The 23,519-nt window shown below is 41.7% G+C and overlaps 1 protein-coding gene across 1 annotated transcript in view; it reads left to right on the forward strand.

The window, feature by feature from the left end:
* The window catches only part of MCC (mutated in colorectal cancers), a 160,733-nt gene that overhangs the window by 130,903 nt on the left and 6,311 nt on the right, over positions 1-23,519 (forward strand). The window contains exons 12-15 of the mRNA XM_009893811.1: positions 2,203-2,386; positions 9,516-9,750; positions 15,717-15,923; positions 16,909-17,006. Of these exons, the coding sequence (XP_009892113.1) occupies positions 2,203-2,386; positions 9,516-9,750; positions 15,717-15,923; positions 16,909-17,006 (724 nt within the window). The remainder of the gene's footprint in view (positions 1-2,202; positions 2,387-9,515; positions 9,751-15,716; positions 15,924-16,908; positions 17,007-23,519) is intronic.

Below are 23,519 nucleotides of genomic sequence, written 5' to 3' on the forward strand. Positions count from 1 at the left end.
AGAAGCTGAGTATAGTCTATGAAAAACTGTGATTAAGACAGTACAAAGGTAGCATTGAGTAGTTACAAAAAAAAAAAAAAAACCACAACAAAATGGTTCTAATTTTTCACGTCACATTTTACCTTTGCTTGGAAATTTAAAAACATTCCATCTTATGTTTTACTGTGTTGGCAGGGATGTTAGCCTATATGTTCTGAGTTTTTCTTATTTTGTGGATAGTTAATCTTGTAGCTAGGTGTTGTTTTTTAATATGCTGCTCGCTAAGTAATGGAACGAACCACTATCATGGGTACAGGTCAGAAGTGTTTGGAGGTTGATGTTGCTGCTGGCTCCACTTTTCTGATAGAAAGAGGTGTTTGCACCGTAAACATTCATCTGGGTTTTATAGTCCCATTCCTTTTACTGATAGGAGAAGATAGCTGTAGTAATCTTCAAGTAGAAAGATGTCAAACCTTCAGAGAGAAAAGAATAGTTCTTCGTGCTGTGCTGGGGCATAGTAACTGCCTGGTTGAGACAGTATTATAGCATTAGCTTCTCAGGAATCACTGAAATGTAAACGGAAAGCTTTTAGAGACAAGAGTGGCCGTCTGGCTTTAGAGCCATGGGAATGACATGGTCAGCATCTTGTTCTAGATGACTAGATGCACTCAGCCCACAGCCGCTGTGCTGCTAACCATGCCCCTTCTTGTGTATCTCTCCCAGGGCTAGAAGCAGGCCCTTGTGTACCTGTCTTGGCCTGTGCAGTGTGTGGCGTACACTAAACGTTAGAGTGGGTGTCTGAGATTTTCACTCACCTTTCTTCCAGACTCTGGTCATTCCTTTCCACAATTTGCTGGGGAGCTTTCCCTGCTGGCAGGGATCAGTGGCCAACAAAAGTAAATCTAGTCTTGGATTTTCTCTTCACATAGTTGGCAGAAACAAATCTTAGAAGGGAGAAATACGTTGGGTTTGAGTAGGGTTTCATCTTGCATGCATTTTATGAAAGAGAGCGTAGTTTAGTTTTTATATAGCTCTCTGTCTACAGCTCTTAATTATGGTATTATCAGTTACACCCCTGCAATAGAAATAGTGCCAATTTCCCATTATATAACACAGCTTGGAGGAAGTTGTGTTTGGTTTATGAACCTTTACTTCACCATGAAATTTGATTAAAACACCTAGATAAAATAGCAGATTTTCGGTTTGAAGATAGGTCAAGTTTTATATCAACATCTGTGAGTGGAAAATTCATGGGAGTTGCTTCTGCATCACTTAATGCTGAGCATATCCAGCTGCTCTTGACAGAACATTCTCCATCCTTTCTTCCGCATTAATGTTATTTCTAGTGCACACACTTCACTTAGCAAGTGTGAAGTATGGGTAATTGGTCTTTGACTCAAATAAGGATGAGATGAAAATCTGACATTTTTTTTATACTCTGACATCTTTGCATTGTATTTGGTGAAGTATGAATATATTGTAGCTTTGTTCAGACTTGCAGTGTAGCCACTAATATGTCTTATTTTAATGACTATTCCAGCTGGAGTTAGGACAGAGAATAGTGACAGTGGTGTTTTCTGTCCTGCCTGTGCTGAGGGGATTGCTTGCCAGCTGCATAGATGCAGCATAACCACAAAAAATAATAGCAAATTAATAAACACCAGTGCTAGTTTTCTTTTGATTTAGTATACATGGCTGTAAACTCTGAAATGCTGCTTCTAAGCAGTAAGGCAATACTTCCAACTGGAAAGATAACCTGTAAGAAGGTGTTCTGGCAAACCATTAGGCTTGAGATAAAGGTGCTTGTGAGAAAAAACACTGGAAATGACCGCACTGTCAAACAGCACTGGACTGATTGGAATGAGAGTTGTAATTTAGGCTGAGGTTTTTCCAGTGTATTATTAATTAGAGCATCCTAACCTAATCCTGATGCACAATGCACACCCTTACAAACAGACAAGCTAGCTGAGATAAAACATCACTTAATGTACATGGAGCAACAAGTACCTGGAGCATGTGGCTGGATAGGGAGATGCATTCAGGCCAGTAGGCTCGTTACCACTGATACTCACACAGAGGTTAAGTTGCTTTTACATTACAGACTGGTAATTTATTGTCCTCGTCTTGGTATAAACTGAGAGCACGTAGAAGCATCTCTACTTTTGCCGTAATTTCTATCACCCGCCTCAGAGCTCTGAAACAGATTGTTTGCTTGAAAACTAGGGGACCAGACAGGTGATGAAAACATCACCCAGATGCTTAAGAGAGCTCACGACTGCAGGAAGACAGCTGAGAATGCAGCAAAAGCCTTACTGATGAAACTAGATGGGAGCTGCGGGGGAGCCTATGCTGTCACTGGCTGTAGCGTGCAGCCCTGGGAAAGCCTGTCATCCAACAGCCACACAAGGTAACTGCAACTCCTCTGCTCCCCTAATCCCCAGGTGTCTGATTTCTCACCAAAAGTTGTGTTGTATTCAATCTGCTGAACTGCCTCCCTCACCTCAGTCCAGTCGCTTCTTTGCTTTGATTTATAGGTCACCATGCCTCAGTGGTCTGATTGTCTTTAGACTTTGAGCAACTCCAGCCAAGAAGCGTTTTGTATAAATTTGTTGCAAATGGGTGACTCTGAACTTTGATCTTCCTCACAAAGGGCAAAACCATTACATTTGTTTTGCTTCAGTGGCTTTCTTGCTGTTTTATTGGAAGTCAGATCATGTACTTCTTATTCATATTTATTGTATGCAGACAGCGCAGACGTATGGAGAACCAGAGATCAGAAGTATGCTTCTGTCAGCATTTTGGAGTGCTCAGAAATTGTTTTCTAAATGTTGCAAATCTAGCCATTTCATTTTAAACTATTTCCTCTCCTTTCTCATTCCCCTTTGCACCCTTCCAAATTCTTCCTTCCCATGCTATTCTCTTTTGCACATGGAGTGGCAAATGAACGTCATGACAGGGGGGATTCTTCCAGGAAAGGCTGGATATTGCAGTTTTTCTGAAGACCTATAAAATAATTAAACTTAAATGAGCTATTATTCAGAAGTGTTCCTGTTCAAATACATCTGCTTGCAGCTTCATTTTGAGTCGTTGCCTGCCTGCAGTGTAATTGTACTCTGTGCAGTGAGTATGTGTGCTTGTGTATGGATACCAATTTGGCAAGCATCCTGGATAAATATAGAGGAATGTTTTTCTTTTTAAAAGTTATTTTGGTTTCTCAGATTCTCTCTAAAACTTCATTTTAATTCAGTTTTTGAGCCAGTTCTTTATTCAATTCCTGTCATTTTTTGACACTTTTAGAAGTTTATTTTAGTACTATATCATTTCCTCTTCTTGCTGATGCCTCCTCCAAAGGGTCTTATTTCCTGCCTTGCGATTAGCATGGAATAGCTAAAAAGTGAGCAAAAAGGTAACCTGAGGGAATAGGGCCCAAATGTGAGGTGGATTTTAGCGTTTTACTCGAAGAAGTTCTATGGTGGACATTCAGTCCAAGAAGGCTGTATCTTTATTCAGAAATTAATGAGGCAGCATCTGCGCTAGTAACACATTGATCACTCGTTGTACCATAAGTATTTACTGGCCTTGGAAAGAAGTTACACGAAGCTGTTTCAAATACTTCACTTGTCTCATTCTGTATGCACTTATGCAATATCTACACCTGCGGGTCAACATGTTGTAAGTGGCCACACGTAGCAACACCTTTACCTAGGCTGAGCTTGTTTTCCATTCTATTACTTGAAAGGGTCGTTTTCAATTGTTCGTAACTACCTCAGTGTTTTTTCTTCCTTGTGAGATATCTGGTACGTAGTCAAGGCTTTTTTTTTTTTTTTTCTTGAAAGCAATTTAGATAGTTTCTAGTATTGACGGGGGGAAATTGGCGGGGGGCATGAAGGGAGAATGGGGTCGTGGTATTCCTGTTTTAGGAATACCTAGCTTTTTCCTGAAAATGTTTTGTAGGAATATTAGTCTCTATAGTCCTTGCTTTGTTGAACATCATTTTGGGTTTTTTTGGGAGGGAGGATAAGGGAGTGTGTGTGTTTGGGGAGGAGAATCATCCCTCATGCTCATTGTTTACGGTGAACTTTTGGTGGTCAGCTGGCAATATGTGTATGGGTGCACGTAACGTGTTGGCTGAGTAAAAGTTCAGCAGAGTATGATGAAAATGGCATAGGATTTCAAATTTCATCACTATAAACTGTGTCATGAAATGTAAAAATGCGAATGTAAATGCTTCTGTGTGCAAGAGAGATGTTTTAGATTGAGTCGTTATCATTGTAGGATAATTTTTTCTGGCACAGAGCAAAATACTGTACTGAACAAGGTAATTATTATTATAAGCTTTGATATATGTGGAACGTGAGAGAAAAAAGCTTCTCTCACTCACCCAAAGGGCACTCAGCAAGTCAGGAACTTGTCATATGAGCATCCTGATCTGAACATCATTTATACATTTTCATCCCTCTCCCCTCCCCCCATGCCCAATGTAATTTGTTATTGTCTGAAGATACATATCAATCAGTGGAAATAATTCTGAAACTTTAGCTTCTCCGTGAAATACGAATCTTCTCTTCTTTCCTTCTGTCATGTTCAAGTGATAAGTGGTAGAGGTGTTTTCAGATTTCTCCTTCCTGTGGACCGTGTCTCAAAATAGAGGCATCCCCTCTTCAGCTTACAGACACATTACACTGTGCCAGCTCATAGATGGAAAATCTGTGTTGGTTCGAAAGGCACACATTTTTTGTGTATTTATATCAGCAAATGTTCTATCTCAGATTTAAAAAATTGAAGATTTTCTCCTTAACTCTCCTCTCCCTATCATTTTGGATACTTTTTGTTTCTCTCCAGGACCCTGCTCCTGCTTTTTGGAGTTATCCTGCGTATGTCACCAGCTCTCTCAACCCATTTATGCATGCTGCCTTGCCACTTGGCTCCCTGCTGCTCTAGAAAGATGTGCCATTGCTGCAAACTTCCAGCCCTCTATGATTCTTTGATGTTGATGGTTTCCATTTCCTTTCCTTTTCCATTACAATAGCAATCCAAGCAGAGACAGGAAAGCAGACTGTGGATTTCTAGCTGTTCCTGCAGGCTTAATGTTTTTTATTTGTCTTAAAGAACTTGGCAGTCTATAAAACTGGGGAGTAGAACAAGCCCACATCACTAGTGAGTGCTGTGTGAACCACCATTTGGGGACCACTGCGCTGAAATGAAAACATTTTTACATTATGTTGTTCAAAGATACTCTGAATCTGCAAGACTGATCCTTTGCCATAGCTGTTTTAGTGCTGCAGGGTTTTAGTTGCAGCTATGTATCGCTACCTTTTTGCTTTGAAACCAACTGAGTAAAGAAGTAGTGGGATGATGAAAACTCGCCTTTCCTGAGACTTGTGACAAATGAGAAATTCTCCCTGCTGTTCGAAATCCTGCAGAATAGGAACTTATAATGGAATTGTTGACCCATCTTTAGCTTTGGCATTTCAAATGAGACTCTGAATGTCAAATCACTGAACACATTACTGAGAATAAATACTTGGTGAGCCACTAGTGACAAGTGGTTAAAGACTGTAAAAGGGAGCAACTGAAATGAAAAGAAATGAAATGCAATGAAAGAGCATCACAGAGGTTGTTACTGGTGAGGTGAATAAAAATAATAGCAAGCATCTCAACTCATTTCGCTGGCCGCAGCACAATAACGTTGCCAATTCTTTTTTTGAAAATAGAAATAGGTCTGCAGTGTAGTTGGAAGTCATAATTATTTTAGTGGACAGAAGCTAACTATAGAACATATATTGCCAACAAGGTTTGACTGATTGCACCTTAAAAAGAGGGAGACAAAAGAGAAAGGCTCCAGTTGTGACACTGACTGAAAATGGTGGATTTTATTCCCTGCAGTGCTAGTAAGTCTAACCTTACCTGTGGATTCATGGGGGGAAAGAGCTGGTCTCTTATATGCAAAGGGAATTTCTTTCAGTATTATGCAGTGTTACATATCAGCCAAATGTAGGACTGTATCTTGCATCAGAATCACCTCAGATTTCAGATAAGTAGCTGACAGACAAGACTGTCTTGGCTGAGGCGTGCAAATAAGTTATTTAGAAATATCCTGACAGATATCTTAATGTTACCTATGTAACGCTTCATTGCTGGACTGAGCGAGTCTCAGACAGAAGCAGGGTTGTTTCACCAAAGGTTCTGATTGTAGCCACATACACTGTTGTTTGTCTTTCGGCTGGATGGGAGTATTTTTTAGTTTCTCAGGAAGGTTGTGTCTGTTGGCATTTTGCTGTTTCAGACCTCAAGCCACAGCGTTCACCTAGAAGGTGGTTGGCCCATCTATACTGTGTATCAAATGCATTCTTTAAAATGTAAGGTTGCGTGCAGACATTCAAGCAAGTTTCGTGGATTCAGTTCTGACAGCATTGTTTCAGTTCTATCAGCTTTTGTATTATCTGCACCAGTGATGAGTTGCAGATTTATTTATTTATTGACTTGATTTTTAACAGATGAACTGAAGCTTATACAGGGTTTTATGGACATAATTTTGTAGTGTGCAAAAGTTACTCACACAGAGGCACTGTTGGAAGCCTCATTTCTATCCATCCACTGCATTTTACACGTACATATGTGCATGCAAACACACACATGCATGCCAGCAAATAAAACTGCATGTTATAGTATACCAACCTGCATATTTTCCACAGACTGTATATGAAAATTAATTTGGCATCATCCAGGCATACAGTCATTGTAAAAGACTTAAGGGATGAAGCGAGTGGGAAGAATATTTCTCTTCGCTGTTCTGAATACAACGGTGGTTTGAATGAGCAGATTGATGTTGTCATCCTTTCTCCATCCTTACCTACGTACTTGAGAAATGAGAAACTGCACATCTTTTGCAACAGTTTCATGCGGTTTTTGGATGGGTGCGTTATACTACATATGCATTCTGTCAGTCTGTTTTCCTTTGTCCTGATTGCTGTTAGGAGGGAGAGCAGCATCTGAAATTCAGGATCATATGCTCACCAGCTGTGGGCTCTTAAATAGAGCAGCAATAGGCTAGCATTATGGCTGAGGAGGGCTGTATGGTGGGGCTTTTCGGGGAACACACCCTGGCAGAGCTGTGCTGTGGGAGTTCAGAAGCATGGCAGCGTTGTTTCCGTCCCTCATCGTGCAGCTTTATTTTTGCAACAGTCCAAAGTGGGCTTTCCACCCTGGCTTTCTGCAAGCCATACTGCTTCCAGGTTTCTGGGTGGGGGCTTGCTGCCAAATTTGGAAGGCGAGGGAAGGTTCTTGTACCTTTGTGTGCTGGCTGAGACAGCTTCCTCGCTAAGCTCCCCTCACCTTCTTAAAAAAAAAAAAAAAGAAAAAGAAAAAAAAAAAAGACGAAGAAGAAGAGCAGCTTGCTAGCAGTTCACCAGAGGAGCCAACTCAGCTGCAGACAGACAGTCAGGCAGGCAGCCAGGACTGAAGTAAAAGCAGCCTGAGTATCACTGGCAAGAGCCCAGACTGCCTTCCTCAGCTTGGACTGCTCTCCCCTAAAATATACGTCCGTAGCCGCAGATCCTTAAGGGCCAAATTCTGTGAATATCCAGTGAGTACGAGGTCCAACACAACATAACAATAGGCATTTTTTCTGAGGTTTCATTCCCAGCAGGAGGGCTAGGTTTTCTTTCCTTTGCAAGCGAAAACTGAGATGAGCTCTTTGTGTCCCAAGATTTGAAGCCTATGTAGGCTTTAAAAGCTGTCCTTCCTCCAACAACAGCTGTTTTACATTTAATCCAGAAAAACTGTGCAATTGCTGTCTTTGGGTGCTGAGGAAACTTGCAACATGACTTCAGTACAGAATTAAGTATTTCTCACATTGTCTATCCCCATGGTTTTTATATCAATATTTACTTCAGAGAGGTATCTTCAGGCTCAGTAAAGCAGGATTTATTAAGTGTTTCAAGATTCTCTGATGAAGAACTAAGTATGAACAAAAATTTGTTTCAACCTGAAGGGGTTTCTGTGTGGTGTAGGTACTGGGTGTTTTTAGCTTCACTGCAGATGGAAATGGATGAAAACAAGCAAAGACCGGTTTACACATGGGGTAAATATGGCACCTATTATCCCTAAGAAAAGGGAGGAATAATGGGAAATTGACAGAGAACTGTAGTAAAGAACTGTAATGTGATATTTCATGAGAGGGAAGGATTTTGAGAAATCTTTGTAGACCTGCCAATTCTCCATCTCCTCCAAGGCTGTACTTGGAATTTGTGGGAAGATTGGCAATTATTTGAGGCACTTAAAAATCAATGTGTCTTTAGCTGAAGTAGAACCAAAAGAAAAGCGAAAAATCAAGCCTATCTTGAGAGACTTCCGCCTTTTCACATGCTTAATATATTTTAGGACATCATCTTGACTCTCACAGCGTGTAGCGGGTGGAGCTTTTTTTTTCTTCCTACAAAAATGTTGAACAGCAGTGCAATTTGATACAGAAAGTGATTTATTCCCCTGCTGATAACTGAGATCATCTAGCATTCCAGACGAGCACAGTTAATGGATGACTTATCCCTCACCCGGCAGCTGATTACAGGACCTCAGGAGACAGCAGGCAGCTTTGAGTGAGGTTAGAGAAACAACACGGCATTTTATTTTCCTCTTAGTGTTTTTGCAACTATATTCAGCCCTGGAATGCTATGGCTGTATCGGTCTCGGCCCCCTGCAGCACTGGCATGCGTGTCGGTGGGTAGGCAGCACCAAGCCACTCTTGCTTTAAGACATTAATTCTCCCTTTTTGCGACATCTGTGTACACATTTTGGGGGCAGACTGACGGGCAGTCATTTGTTTGATGCCTATAGATAGGATAAGTTCCACCAACTCTGATGATGACTTTTTGTGAAAAATCCTGCTAACTTATGCATTGGTTTTAAACCCCTCCAGCCCTGAAGGAATGTCAGTGTTCTGAGGAATACACCTTAATGTGAATTGAAAGATGCTACCTCCTGGCATCTGCCAGTGGAATTTTGCTCAGGTTGATTCCTGAGAGTATCCATTAAAAATATCTGAGATGATAACTGGTACTGCCATCAGCAGAGATAAATGAGGTCTGGGCTGATTCTTTTTTCTTAGCAGATGCTTCTTCACAAAGAAGATGAAGACTCAGTGGCTGAGCAGCAGAGAGAAGCTTGCTCTGCTAGGGTTTTTCTAAGAAATCTTAAGTAGCTTTTTTTGTTTTTTAATTAAAAAAAAGAATTGTTTCAGAAGACACCATTCCAGAAAAAGTAATTCAGCTATATGTCACTAAATATCTGGCTTTGCAGAGAAGTTATCACATGATTCAATTTTCTCATGCAGCTTAGAGAATTAATTTCTTTTCTGAATTTGTCACACCCTTCTGCATCTTCTGAACATTACAACATCCAATCCATACTGCGTGTGTCCTTTCTATGAACTTTTAAGTCAGACTCAGATGTGTTGATGAAGTCTTGGGAGAGCGTTTGATGTAAAAATATGGATTTTGTTCTAAATGTGTTTTTAATACCTTTCTTTCTCTTTCCAGTACTACCAGCTCAACTGCAAGCAGTTGTGATACAGAATTTACAAAGGAGGATGAGCAGCGGCTGAAGGATTACATCCAGCAGTTGAAAAATGACAGGGCAGCAGTGAAACTGACAATGCTGGAGCTGGAAAGCATCCACATTGATCCCCTTAGTTATGACGTTAAACCTCGTGGAGACAGCCAGAGGCTAGACCTGGAAAATGCAGTCTTGATGCAGGAACTTATGGCAATGAAGGTATTTTATTTATATCCATCAGGCTAACTGCTCTGCTGACAATGCCCCTGTGCTACAAGACATGCTCAGTCACACACAAGGGAGGCTTTGATAGCGATCACTGGGTAATAAAGGGTAACTCTGTTGAACCAAATAATCAGGGCTGAAAATCCAGTAGTCAGAAAGTGACAGAAGGCAGTGCATTAACAGTGACGAGCTATGTGTGTTTTGAATTAGGCAAGGACTTCATCCATGGCTCTAAACTTGGAATGCTCTCCTTGACAAACCAGATGCTCTCTCTGAGAGATATGGCAACTGAGTTGCTTGAGGGTGACCAAAAGCATGATGCAGCACTTCCCAAGAGACAGTTCATTACTTTACTTACAAGCTTGCAAATGTGCATCTTGAATATTTGTGAACTGAAGCAGAACAAATTCACCTCCTTTTAATATTGCCGTGGGAGGAGGGATGGTCTGTCAGAAACTATCATCCCTAATGCTCTCCAGCGGTCAGTCACAAGTCCAGAGCTGTTCTAGGCACAGTGTAGCAATCTGCAGCTCAGTTCAGAGCCCGAGCAAAGAGTGCGGTGTGTAATGACTTGCAGTAACAGAGGTTTTTGGAGAAAACTCTGGTCCCTCAGGCCTGGTTTATACAACCAGTTCTAAAGATGTGATCTAGAAAAACTGATCTTTATTGACCAGGTATAAAGCTTATATAATTTTAAATCTGGCTTCTGTATTGACTTTCAGAGGGGTGAGCTAAAGCGTAGGAACATACTAAAGGCCCTACAGGCACATGTTTGCATTTAGAAATTTTCTGGGTTTGGTTCAGTTTAATTAAGTTTAATTTCTGCATGTTAGCAAGTCCTATTTTAGTCAACTAATGGCAGATATGTCAAATGATGGTATCATGTGGGATAGCAAATCCTAATAGTTTCGCAAGCTTCTAAAGCTATAGATTTTTGTTCAGATGTGCTGCTGCTGGCTAACTGGTAGCTTAGTAATGATAATTATGTTCTTAGTGGTGCTGCCTTTCCACGATGACAAATACAATTTTGCAATAGTGCATTCAATATTCGCAGTTCAGAAAAAAAAGATTGTGGGCTACTGATCAGAAGACTTAAACTTATGTTAGTTGTTTGAGTATGTTGTGGCCAACAGCAATATATTGCCCATAATGAAAGCATGCAAGATACACTGGAAGACATTTGTAGACAATTAGATGTATATTTCAGATATCACACTTGCTTCTCCTCTTTTGCGTCCAGATCTTCCCTGAAATCTCTTGTACACCATTCTTACCTCTATCTTTAAATTGATAGGTAAAGGCAAACTGCAGAGCTATCCCTTGTGATTAGTTCCTGACCTGGCAGGAGCACCAACATTTGCATATCATCATTCGGGCACGGTTTTGAGTGCTGGTAATCCTTTTGTTCACTAAATGATCATTTAACTTGTTTTTGAGATACGGTTTCCACTCATAACTTTTGGCTGGACCTAGCACATCGGGTTTTTCACTGCAGGAATTGTCCCTAGAAGAAGAAGATGTGTTTCCTCTTGGTTGGTTTGTGTGCAGTACATACAGGAATAGACACACATTTTACATAGCTGGCTGAAGTCACCATCAGTCGTTTCTGGTGCAGAGAAACTGACGGTACTGTTGTTCATTATAATCTGTTGTACTTTGCTGGAATTCACAACTGCAGGAAATCCCTAGGTTTCTGAAAGGGATAGGGTGAAAACTCAAGTTTGTCAAAGCTTGGAATCAATTTGTTGGTAAGTGCTCTCCTGCTACAGAAATTGAAAACTCCTGCCTTCTATGCGTACAGCATTACAAAAGGCACAGCTACACTTTGCATGCTTTGGCCCCAAGAGAATGTGCTACCTTGTTAGCAGCCATGGTTATTGCTCAAGACTGCATTACACCTTGCTGATACGTTCAGCAAGCTATAACATAGCTGAACCTAAGGGATGTCTTAGCTTTCTGAGTGTATTGGATGGACTTGTCTGTACTGCGGAGGACTTCATCATGTAGCACCTCTTAATTTGTCCCCTCCCTTCCACATTCTTAGCAATGATGATACAGCTTGATTGAGCTACTCAAGGATTTCCTGCCTTGCTGGATCTTACCACCTGCTGCTGTCTTCCTGAAACTTGTATCTGTGTTGGAATCTCTGCTGCATCTTTTGGCACCTTTCATATTGCTTCATGTGTCTATGTATTATGCTGATAATGTTCTGAAAATGCCTTTACATCATTAGTTCTTCATTATTGATGAAAATGATCCATAAAAAGATGGTTTGGGGATGGTTTCTCTGTTGCCCTGTTTATTTTTTTTACTGATCCAAAGGTGTAAGACAAAGTGGTCCACTAGTACTTCTGTAAAATCCAATTTTTTGCTTCAAGCAATAGTTAACCATGTCTCCAAATATATTCTACTCTGCCATTTGTCATCATTCAGTGGTCTTGCTTTGAGGTCAGTTCTGGTCATGCCCCAGTTAGCAAAGAGATTAATTCTGAAGGGTGTAAATAATTCTTGGTTTACAGCCTTTCTGCATTTCAAAGGACTTAATCTAGGTAAGAAGTCTCAGCTTTCTACACTGATAATTTTTCCTCTTTTGTGTACAGGTGATAATATTGCTCATAATGTGCTTTGAGACTACAGTCTCTGCAGAAAATGTTAAGAATCCCATTGTCCACCTTTGTTGCAGCATTTCATGCTCTTATAGATGTATTTAGTAAAATACAGTTAACTAGACCATGTCGTTTGTCTGCTCTGATATTTGTTTTACTTCTGAAGGCTGGTGTGTCCCACCAGCTTGTGTGCTGTGATCGTCCTGGTTCCTTTTTCCTACTTTTAGAACTTTTTGTCGCATAAGAACCCTTGATGTTTTATTCTTCTGACATGACCACATCTAACACAAATTTTCTTTTAGAGGATGCTGTGATGTTTCTGATTATATTGCGTCAGGAATGTTTAATTTTCATTCAAGTTTTCACCCCAATTCAGAATCACAGTATGGCTGCAAGTACAAAATATTCCTCAATATTCAATTAATTAATCCTGAAATGACTGCTATATTTGGTGCTTGGAGCTTGTGACTTTGCATGGATTGTTTAAGTCTTCTGCAATCAGTTGGAAGAGTGACCACATGCTACCTCCTCCTTCAGGGTTTCATTTCGTAAATGTCGCTTGTGCTTTAGGTCTGCATTCTGAAGAAGCAGATATGCTGAACTGCAAAATGTTTCATCAGTATCCTGTAATTAGGAAAAAAGGGTATAGTAAATACACAAAAGTGAGGTTGGTATTGAAATTAAATTTAGATGCTATCTTTAGAAAACATATTTTCATGGAAAAAATTAGCAAAGACTAATTAATTCTCTAAGTAAACCTGAGCTAATTAAATTTTCCCACATGAACGCTACTGTTGCCACCCTCCCTCACAGGTTGTACGTGTCCGTAGCAGAATCCTCAACTGTAGTTTAAATTTTTAACTTCAACCTTTGCTTTCCTTCCTGCTCCTTCCCTGGGAGCCTCTGTAAGGCATGAGCTGACAATTCTTCCACTTTTCCCCTGCTTTGTCCTTGCTCTCTGCTTCAAAGTCACATTGTCTTGATGTGAGAAAACTTAACATATGGGGGTTGCTTTTGGAGTCCATGATACGTCTTCTGGGACAGGATGCAAACTTATGAATTCATATACGATGGTCTAAGCACACTGTCTTCATAAACAAAGGAGTTAACCATTGATCCTCAAATTTTGGGGGGCTAGGGTGTGTAGTGCAAACAAACATCTAGTCTTTAAGTTAAAACTTCTAAGGGATGGCAAAAATTAGTTCCACAGATTCATTGCTGCAGTGGTTAAATTCACTTCTTTTTTTTTTTTTTAATTAGGAAATAAATGTCCCTTATTTCTAGGCTGAATTTGCCTAGTTTCAACTTCGATGCTGGGAAGATTTTTGTCATGACCCTCCCACATAGGTAGCCCTCTGTCAAGAGTATCTTCTATTCACATAAGTGCCAAAATACTCTGCTCAAATTACTTCTCAGCCTTCGCTAAGCAGGCTAAGTAGATTAATGGCTTTAGAAACAGAGAAGCTAAATGCATACACTTAAGTATACCAGGCAGTCCAGTTCAACTCCTATAACTAAATTTCCCCATCATTATTTATCAGTATTATTTACATTTTTACTGTTGACAAAGGAAATTGATGGTGAGTTTGCCCAACAACTAAATTTCTTTAAACCACATTGAATGAAACTGATGGTGCTTCTGACCTTCAGTTCACAAACAAGTAGATGAATAAATGAATGATTTTAAAGCTCATACGAACCTTTCCAAGCCTGAAGGGTTTAAGGATATGGATTTTATTTTTGCATGGTTGGTGATTCTGAATAAGCCAATGATTACCTGTGATTACTATATGCTGGTTGTAACTGTGCTACACCTGTGTGCACTGCTTACTCTTAATCCAGACAGCATTTTTTTGTTAGGAATGTAGACTCTCAGCTACAGAAAAAGTGAGTCTAATTATGTGCCAGGATTTGTGTTTGTATAATCTTTGATAGTGATGGATATGATACAACGAGCATTATTTTTGAAGGATAAGGTAAGATACCTCTGATATTTTTGTGACTAGAATATGTTCTTCTGTTTTAAAAAAAAAAAAAAATAATTAAAAGATAGTGATTTGTTCCAAGGCTGGCCACACAACAAGAAACTTCTGTCTTTCAGAGATGTTTACATAGTGAACAAGTCTAGAACTGAACTGTAATACAGAAAATGGCTGCATGAACTCAGTATTCACCCATGAGGTGACCTAGAGCATGGCAAGCTCTGCAGTGAGGGCATGATTCTGGGTTGGATTTTTTTTGTTGTGGCCTTTTGTTTGTTTGATGGTGTTTTTTTAACACATAATGTTATGTGTTATGTTTTAGGACTCTCTCTTTTAAGTGTTTTGTGGGTGCTGGGTTTTCCTGGGTTCAGAAAATAACTAGACATTTTATGGAAGAAACTTCTGAAGTGTTAAACACAAAGAGCCTTCTGGTTCAGGATACCCATCAGCTGCTTTTTGTGGGAGGCTGGGAGCAAGTGCTGAAAGAAGGGTCACTTGCAGTCGTACCTTATTCTTGCACTTCTTCCCAGCCGCTGTCAGAGCAGATGTGAAAGCGGAGATCTGTCCCCAAATAGCAGTTGTGTTACAATAGTTGACAGCCCTGTCATAAATACCAGAGTGGCAGAGGAATTACAAGAAGTAGCTCTCAGAATTCAGTTTCTTTCTATGAAATACCAGTGTCCATCTTGTGTGGATCATATTTATGGAAGAATATAATCGAGTGCAATTTTGTCAACCTCCAGTTGTGTATATTTGGGATTCTGACCATCAAGAGGAGGGAAATTAAAAATGGACATCTGATAGCGCCATAGCCAGTTGCCCTTTTTGACTGACTTATTCTACCACAGAGTCTGGTATTATGAGGCAGGAATATATGATCTGCGTTTGCTGTCCTAGTGCTTCAAACCTATTCCACTGTAATGAGATAAACCCAACTCTTAATTCTTATGTATCACTAAGAAACTGGAATCTGGCATTTAGGGAGCTGTTTGACAAGAAAGTCAGATATTCCTGGTTTTAGGGCAATGGTCTCTGAAAGGCAAGGTAGAACCAAAGAAGTTTCAGCAACTGTGGCGACCCTCTCAGATCCCCGATCCTGTAGTTTCAGCACCACATTAACTGCTCTGCTGCCTCTGAGCTTATTTCTGAGGCTGATTAAGGGGTGCAACAGCTTGTTGTACTCAGTCTCAAAAATGTACTGGTCTTTTGACAAATAACACTGTGTGGTAATAAAAAGCCTCCCGGATGCTGATAATGTTCTTCACGGAAAGAACACTCAAGTAATAGGAGTGGATGAAAACCTTGTTTAACCTCATCTTCCTTTAGGTATGTAGTCCCAGGAAGCACCATGCTGATAATGTTTCTTCAACAGGAGGAGATGGCAGAGCTCAAGGCACAGCTTTACCTGCTAGAGAAGGAGAAGAAGGCATTGGAATTGAAACTGAGCACTCGAGAGGCGCAGGAGCAGGCCTACCTTGTCCATATTGAGCACTTGAAGTCTGAAGTGGAAGAGCAAAAAGAGCAGAGAATGAGGTCTCTCAGCTCAACCAGCAGCGGAAGCAAAGACAAATTGGGCAAGGTCAAGAGTCAAACAAGTTTCCAAAATCGGCATAAACATGATTTATTGTACCCCTCCCTATAGCAGTCGTTAGCATATTAATAATTTTCCTCTTTCGTCTTATATGTATGTCTTTTCTGTCTTCTGCAGTTGTTAGGTGGTTCTTTCCATGCTGTGACTTATGAGGACTTTGTAGAATTACTGTTAAGCCTGGGCTAAAATAAGGTTGTCGTTTTGGGTAGGAGTACAACTAAGCCATTCTTGCCAAACATACAAGCTGCTGTGGTTGGACATGTTGTCTCTTGCCTGTTGCCACTCACTGGAGACAGTGGAAGATAACATAAGCAAAACACCATCCTCTCCCTAGTCCAAACACAAAATATGAAAAAAATAGAGCTCATTCCTATGAAGCAGCTAGAGCATTGTAATGACAGTCTCTTTTTCAAGTCAGACAGTTTGTAATGATTTAAGAATAAAGACTTTCCCCCCCCTTAGTATAAAGCAAAATGAACAGATTTCTGCATTTACATTAATAATTTGCATGAAGAAGTAGTGCTACCTAGAAAAACTTTAATCCTCTTTGTTTGGTGCTGTGTCTCCAGAAAACCTCAGTAATATGTTTGAAAACAAAATCCAGAGCTAGTGTATAACTGTGTCTTTCTTATTTGTTTCTGTCAAAGCATCATCTGAATTGTTTCATCCGGTGCTTCTTTCTTTTAAGTGCGGTGTCAAAAGTAATATAAGGCACCAGCAGTTATGCACACTACACAGAATTCTGCAAATTTCCTAAACTACCAGCTGTGATGGTTTAGGAAACATTTAGAAGGGTTTGTGAAGTGTTAATCCATTAGTCCCTTTCTTGGTATGTTGATACACTGCCATGTTGTTGTGACATTGTGATGTTTATTTCACCTCCATTTTGAAAGTATCTGCGAACTAAGAGGTTTTCAGAGTTTTCCCATTAAGATGGCAACTTCAAATCAAATGGCCTTTTCTCATTTCTCAGGAATGCAGTGATGGCACCGCAACACCGTTAACACTAGCTGAGCTGAGACCGTACAACGAGAGTGAACTGACTGCTGAACTGACAAACGCACTGCGGCGGTAAGCAGCTTCCTTCCCCAGAGACGCGACTTGTTCTTTAGGTCCAGGGAGAGGTTTTGTTCTGAGCCTTCGCTCTTACCTTCTTCTCAAGTGATTTTAAGAGAGAACACTGATTTTTTTCTGTGGGAAGGAAAAGGATTGAAGTTCTTCTAACCTTCCCCTCTCTTTTGTTGTTGTTCTTCAGCTGATGGAGGTCCTCACGTGGTGCTCAGCTCCATTCTCCTTGAGGTTCTCTAAATTCAGATTAAGTGTATTCCTAAGAAACCCTCATAATGTCAGGAATGTCCATATTCAGGCAAGAATATGAGACACAAAACAGTGACGTGACTTGCTTGAGGGTGTGCAGAAAACCTTTAGTGAAGACAGGATTTGAAGTGTGATCTTCGGTTAAGAAGGTTTGTCACAGATTAGAACTTGGGTAGGAGTTACAGGAGTGGGAATGGCAGTGATTTTCATGACTCAGATTCTGCATTTGCCTCCCAAGTATGTAAGTAGAGCCACAGTTCAATTACGAATGACATTGTTATGAGAAGCATTAGTTTTCCAACGAGAGAGAAAATTGATGTCTTGACAAACTGCTTTTATCAACAGCCAGGTTTTAAGCCAAAGCTTTCAGTACAGTTATACATTAACTAGATACTTGTTTGTGCAGCAGTTTTCACTGCACCAGCTGTGTGGTAAAATTCATGACAAAGATACTCACTGTTTCAATAGTTGTTTCAGTACTTGTTCCGCCTTTTCTAAGACATGACTACCTAATATCTACTCTGGTTATTGTATTTAGAACCTGTCCAAAATGCTACTAAGAATTTTGGCAGGGAAGAGTGTGTTTTGCTTTTTTGAAGTTCGCACCCTCTTTAATGGTGGAATGTCCTCTCAGGCAGCTGTGGTGTTTCATTCCTGAAGTGCTTTCTTCATAGGTGCAACCTGTAGTGTGCCTAGGGACACTTAAGCCTGAAAGGCATTATGTAAAAATGTAAGATCGTTACCGCTGCAGAATCAATATATCTCATACCATTTGCTTATTAGTCTGGAAGTTGCTGAGTATTTAGTTTGCTTGATGCAGGAAACAAATTTCTGTGGTTAAAATAATGAAAACTGTCATTTGTGTGTGGGCGGATAAAACCCATCAACAAAGTCATTTGCATAAACGTTCCATAGAGCCATTGGCCTCCCCCATACCCCCCACATTCCAGTCCCAGTGTGAGCAGCACCACTGGCATTTTCTGTCTTCACTCAAGCTGCAGCTTTTTCCTGTTCTTGTTATTTGCTCCTGGATTTCAAGAAGATGCCAGTGACCTTAAGTTAGCGGAGGCTTGAGCATAGTCATGAAATGTGGTTTGCTGACAACACAGAGAAAAAAAATTTGCTTTATCTACTAGGCCTTAAGTTGATTAGCATGGATTTCCAGCCAGGGGCCTAGCAAGTACAGTTTGTCAGGCAGAAATGGGGAAGAAAAATAATCGGATTAAACTGTACATAAATTTTGGAGCGAAGACTCTCTGTGTAATGGAAATACGACTGTACTAAATGTGATTGCTACTGCCAGTGGGGTTCAGGCACAGTTCCCGTGAGCTGTGTGGACAGGGTATTTTTCTCCCTAATCAGTGTGGCAGCCAAATCAAACTGAATGCTTAGTCTCCTTATCCTGAAGTCTTCTCTCTGAAAGTCGGTAGAAGGTCTGCCCAGCACATGGAGAAAGCTTACAGCAACCTGTTTAGCCACAGCTATGCTAAAATGTACCAGCGCTTCTTAACTGCCACCCTGGATAAATGGAGCCTGAGATAGGAAAATGAAATGTATACCGTCATGGATCCACAAAAGAGTTTTAAAAATAATCAAAGTGTGTTTTCTTCTCTGCACGTGCTGCAACAGCAGAGTGGTCTGAAGTGACTGTGATATCTTTTGGGACAAAGTGGATTTAACTCTTTGCACTTCACATGTGCCGATGCCTCAGTGTTCTTCCCTCTCGTATGGGAAAACAAGTGCTAGCACTGTGTGTGAACCAGGAGAGATCCTGGTGGCTCCCCCTAGCACCCTCCTCACCCACCAAAGAAGTAGGACCAGAATTCAAAATAAAAAATATTTTGCCTAGCGACTGTGTTTACTGGGGAGCGGGAAGGAGGTGTGAAACGAGTGAATATCACACACTGAATCTGTGGTCTAGAGGCAATATTTAAATGCCAGTGTCCAGGACTATTTCAGTGCTGGTTGCAATTAGTGCACACATCCAGCAATTGGACCTATCTGTTGTTACTCCAGGCAGTAGATACTGGTGCAGGGGACAGCAGCTGCAAGGAGAGAGGCAAAAATCCATTTTCTTTTGAGCCTTTCTGTTTTGTCAGAGGATGTGACATCCATCAGCAGCCCTGCTTGCTGCCCCCTCCCCATCCTGTCGTCACAGAGACAAAAGGCCTGGCAGCTCCCTCCTCTGCTGCTTTCCCATTCTGTCCTTCTGTTGCTGCAGAACTGTCAGGTTCTTTTCAGTTAATTGAAATAGAGTGAAACTCAAATAAAACAGCAGGACGCAGTTACGGTTTGGATTTTGGTGTGGTTTGGAAGCATTTATTTGTTCATAGTCTGCAAACCGCTTTGCAGCAGAACAGTCTCATCCATAGAGGTAGCCTATCTTCTCTCTGCAGATGTGGATTTTCTTATAAATCTGGAATCCCGCAGCATGTTGTGAAGCTCCCCAAGTTGTCATTGGTAGTATCCATCAGCAGAAATTCAAGGCAGAAGCAATTCTTTATTTGTTGTTTCATAACATATCTGTTGTAGTAGGACTCAGCGGTGTTCAGCATTAAAACCCATCGTATGGGCTTCTCAAAGAAATCGCTTTTCTTTCCCATGACCACTGTGCTAACTAGTAGAAACGTAAATTGTCTTCAGGTTCCATGTTGTAACAGTTACATGTAGGTTACCAAATTTCTGGTATTGCAGGCTAAGGCCACTTATTTAGAGACACGTCCTGTTCCAGCCAAGCATAAATACTTTCTGCCAGAATCTTCAGCAATTTTGTTTTCCCTTCTCTCCTTTCTTGATGGAATGTTTCAATGGACTTGAAGCCTCTTGAGTTTTTTTTCTTGAGTTTGACACATCCATAAATGAGCTTGTTGGCAGGAAATGCTTTATTCTTGGGAAGGCAAAAATGTATTCCCAGCAGCCTCATGGCCTGGCACCAGCACGTCGGTGAATGTGCCAGAGGCTGGTTTTATGAGAGAGGATCTGGTTGAATACCCCAAAGTCAGGCACATTACACAGTCTCTGAGGGAGACCTTAAAATGACATCTTCCTTGCTGGTGTATTCTGCTCTGCTGTGGCAGGGGAAGGGAGTGCTGTGGATGACTCGTATGAGTTTATAACTTTGTAGGCACATACCAGGTTATAAATGCGTTAGCGATGGCAGGAAGGAGGCAGCAACAATAATTCCAGACAGGAAATGCTTTTGCTTTAGCAGGGTGATAATAATGGTGATACAAGCAATCTTTTATTTGTTTCTGGTAAGTTCTTTCATTCCATGAAACATGGCCAAGCTGGCAAGACTAAAACTTCTCCCTCTCCCCAGGCCTTATTAGAAATGCTTTGATTGCTGAGGTCCTCCTGCAGTCTCTACTTGTATTTCCAGTTGCTGATAGCTTTTCTGTCTGCATAGGGTTGTATTTTGTGTATGTATTTAGTGAGTCCTTTATAGGCATCAAAATACTTGGGCAGGAAGGATCCGACAATACTAGATAAAGGGCCATGGCAGACAAAGCACTTTGTAACTAGACTGACTGTTCAGACCTCAACTGGGTCATCAGTTGGCACAAAATTATGATCTCTGATGGCTCTGCAGGGTTATATGACTTGTGTCAGTCTAGACATATTTCAGTTTCTGCCTCACGAAAGGATGACTTTCCATCTGGCAACACAACAAAGACGCTATATATTTGCCGTGTCTGATGACTTTTGAACTGAGAGATAACCTAGTAAGTGGTGCTACTAATTGGGAAGTCACCATGGAGAGGGAAAAGGGTGGTAATCAGTAGGGCTGGGAAACAATTATTTTTGTTATAACAAAAAGTACGTTCTGCACAGAGCTGTGGTCCTGCCCCTCTGGAAGTGGAAACTGCAGGTATTTCTGGTAGGACATAGAAAATTCATCCTATTGCAATAGCTTCTGTGTGTCTACTGAGACGCTGTTTTTTGTTCTTTGCAGTGTTAGGTCCTTATGCCTGTCCAAAGACCACAACCCTGTGTAGTGCCAAACTTCTTGTTTTGAGACAGAGGCCGTTTCAACAGAAAGCTGTGCCAAGGCATGGCCGTGACTATTTCCTGACACAATGTCAGCCGGAGATAAATCAAACCACCTTCCTTTGTTTTAAAATACCACAAACTTCATGTGACAGAATCTTAGCTGGGCATGTTTTCAAGGGCCACCCTTATTTTCATGACAGCAGGATCCAGGAGTAGGCAGCATCTCTGAAATTCAGGCCTATCTTGACCATCAGTAAGGCTGAGTCTTGGAAATGAGGAGAGAAAACACCTAAAACACATCATATTGTAATGAATCAGATTAAAAGTGGCTCTTAAGAACTGAATCAGTAAAATTCTCTGTTTTCCCAAAGTACAGGATGAACATACAGTGAATAAAAGTGGCGGGGCGGAGGCAGGGGTTGGTATTCAGGAGCTACTGATGAGTTTTTCCAGTGTATTGTTGGCTGCTTTTTGTCAGTTACATTTGCTTATTTCTGCTCTCTCATTACTACGTCCATTAAATGGGGAGATCTGCAACTCTGAGACGTTTGTAAGCCAGAGACTGGCATGGATTGCAGTCACTGCAAATTTCAGGGATCTCTGTCTTTTTTTATGACTGGGCAGTCGCCTGCTGTGGTTTCCCTTGGCTGCCTGAGGGGTTCAGGAGGCATGGCCTGTTCCTGGAAATCCCCCCGGAGAGCCTCACTGAGAGAAACCTTCTCGGCCAGAAGAGAAATGACTCATGGTGTTACAAAGGACAGATTCCTCAGAAGCGCCTCAGGTAGCTATTTTTCCTACATGCATCGCAGATAACCATCATTTTTCTTTTTCTCCATTTTCAATGTGGAATAAGTAGTTCTGCTTACCACTGCGTGGTTATCTGAACTGCTGAGCTGCTGTGTGCTTGGGTATAATCACCGCAGGGAGCTCCAAATAGCTCCAGGTCTGGAGAGCTTCCAGGCTGGGCTGGCAAAGCTGGGTGGGAGGTTTGAGCAGCGAGCGCGTTGCTGCCTCCCTCCAGCAGGCATGTTCTCCCTTTTTGCTGCTACTCGGTTGTTTCCAGGACCACACCTGGTCTGCCTCCCCACTGCCAGCGGTGTAACACATGCCTGCGGTACCGTCTGGTTTTTGAGATCTGCTCTAAGCATCTGACAATCAGCAAAAAAAAAAAAAGCAGTGTGGTATCTTACACCAGCAAAGCATTTTTTAAGGCACTCTCCATCTTCTCTGTGAACAGAAAAGGCTACCTTTACACAGGTAGGCAGCAGCACGGGTGTCCTCAAGCCCACTGATGCCTGAGGAGGTGAGATGGGAAGACATAGCATTTTGAAGAGGGTGATTTTAAGACTGGTTTGGTATTTGCCTAGTGTTGTTTTGTTGCCTCTTAAAAAAATTCTATTACATATTAGTTGTTTTGCACAGCAGGACAACACAGACCAGTGAGGCAGGCACGCATTCGAATTGGCTTGGGGGTTCTGCATGCCAGTCTGACGTAAGATGTTAGTTTAAACTGCTGATGAAAAGAGAATTTATCTGCATTCCTTTTAAACGTCCAGCTGTTATCTCCTGAGAGGAGAGGAGTCAGATGCCTAGGAAAAAACAATCGTGTGTCGCCCTGTTCAGCTGGAACTGGAGAAGGCAGAGAAGGGGAGTGAGGGAACACGCCAGGCTTAAAACAACAGGAGAGTATTAGGGAAGAGACTAGGAGCCACCTGTGGGGTGGAAGGTGTGTGCCTCCCCTTCAAAGCGGGGACCATGCAGAAAGCTGGGGGCCATGCAGGAGGTGCTTCTCCTCCCTCCCCTCCCCAGACCCCACATGCCTGGGGTCTGGCCAGGCTGGATGGGCACCTACGGCCAGGAAACCTCGGGTCTGTGCCCCGCTGGGCTGGCCACCCGGCTGCTGCATCGGGTATGCGAAGTTCAGGGGCAGATGCTGAGCTGAAGGTAATGGGGCCGCTCTGACCGGGGAGCCAGAATCTGAAGGGGTCTGCTTGTAGCAGGCAATGCTGCCTGGCGGGTAAAAGGATGTTCCCAAGGATGGCGAGGCGTAGGATGGTCAGTCCCCAAAGGCCCCTGGCTCCTCTGCCCGGCTGTGGGAAACTTTCTCGCCTCCTGGTCTGGGGAGAGCTCATTACGCCTCTTTTGCCGAGGACCTGGCAAGAGCTGTGGGTGCTGTTGACCCCAAGGCAGCGGGGCGATGGCTTGTGCTTTCACAGGAGGGGGAGTTAGCTGGGTACGCTCCAAGCCAGGGGCAGAAAAATCAACTTTCTGCATGCC

Source organism: Charadrius vociferus, unplaced genomic scaffold (assembly GCF_000708025.1).
Source record: "Charadrius vociferus isolate BGI_N301 unplaced genomic scaffold, ASM70802v2 scaffold158, whole genome shotgun sequence".
Taxonomy (NCBI): domain Eukaryota; kingdom Metazoa; phylum Chordata; class Aves; order Charadriiformes; family Charadriidae; genus Charadrius; species Charadrius vociferus.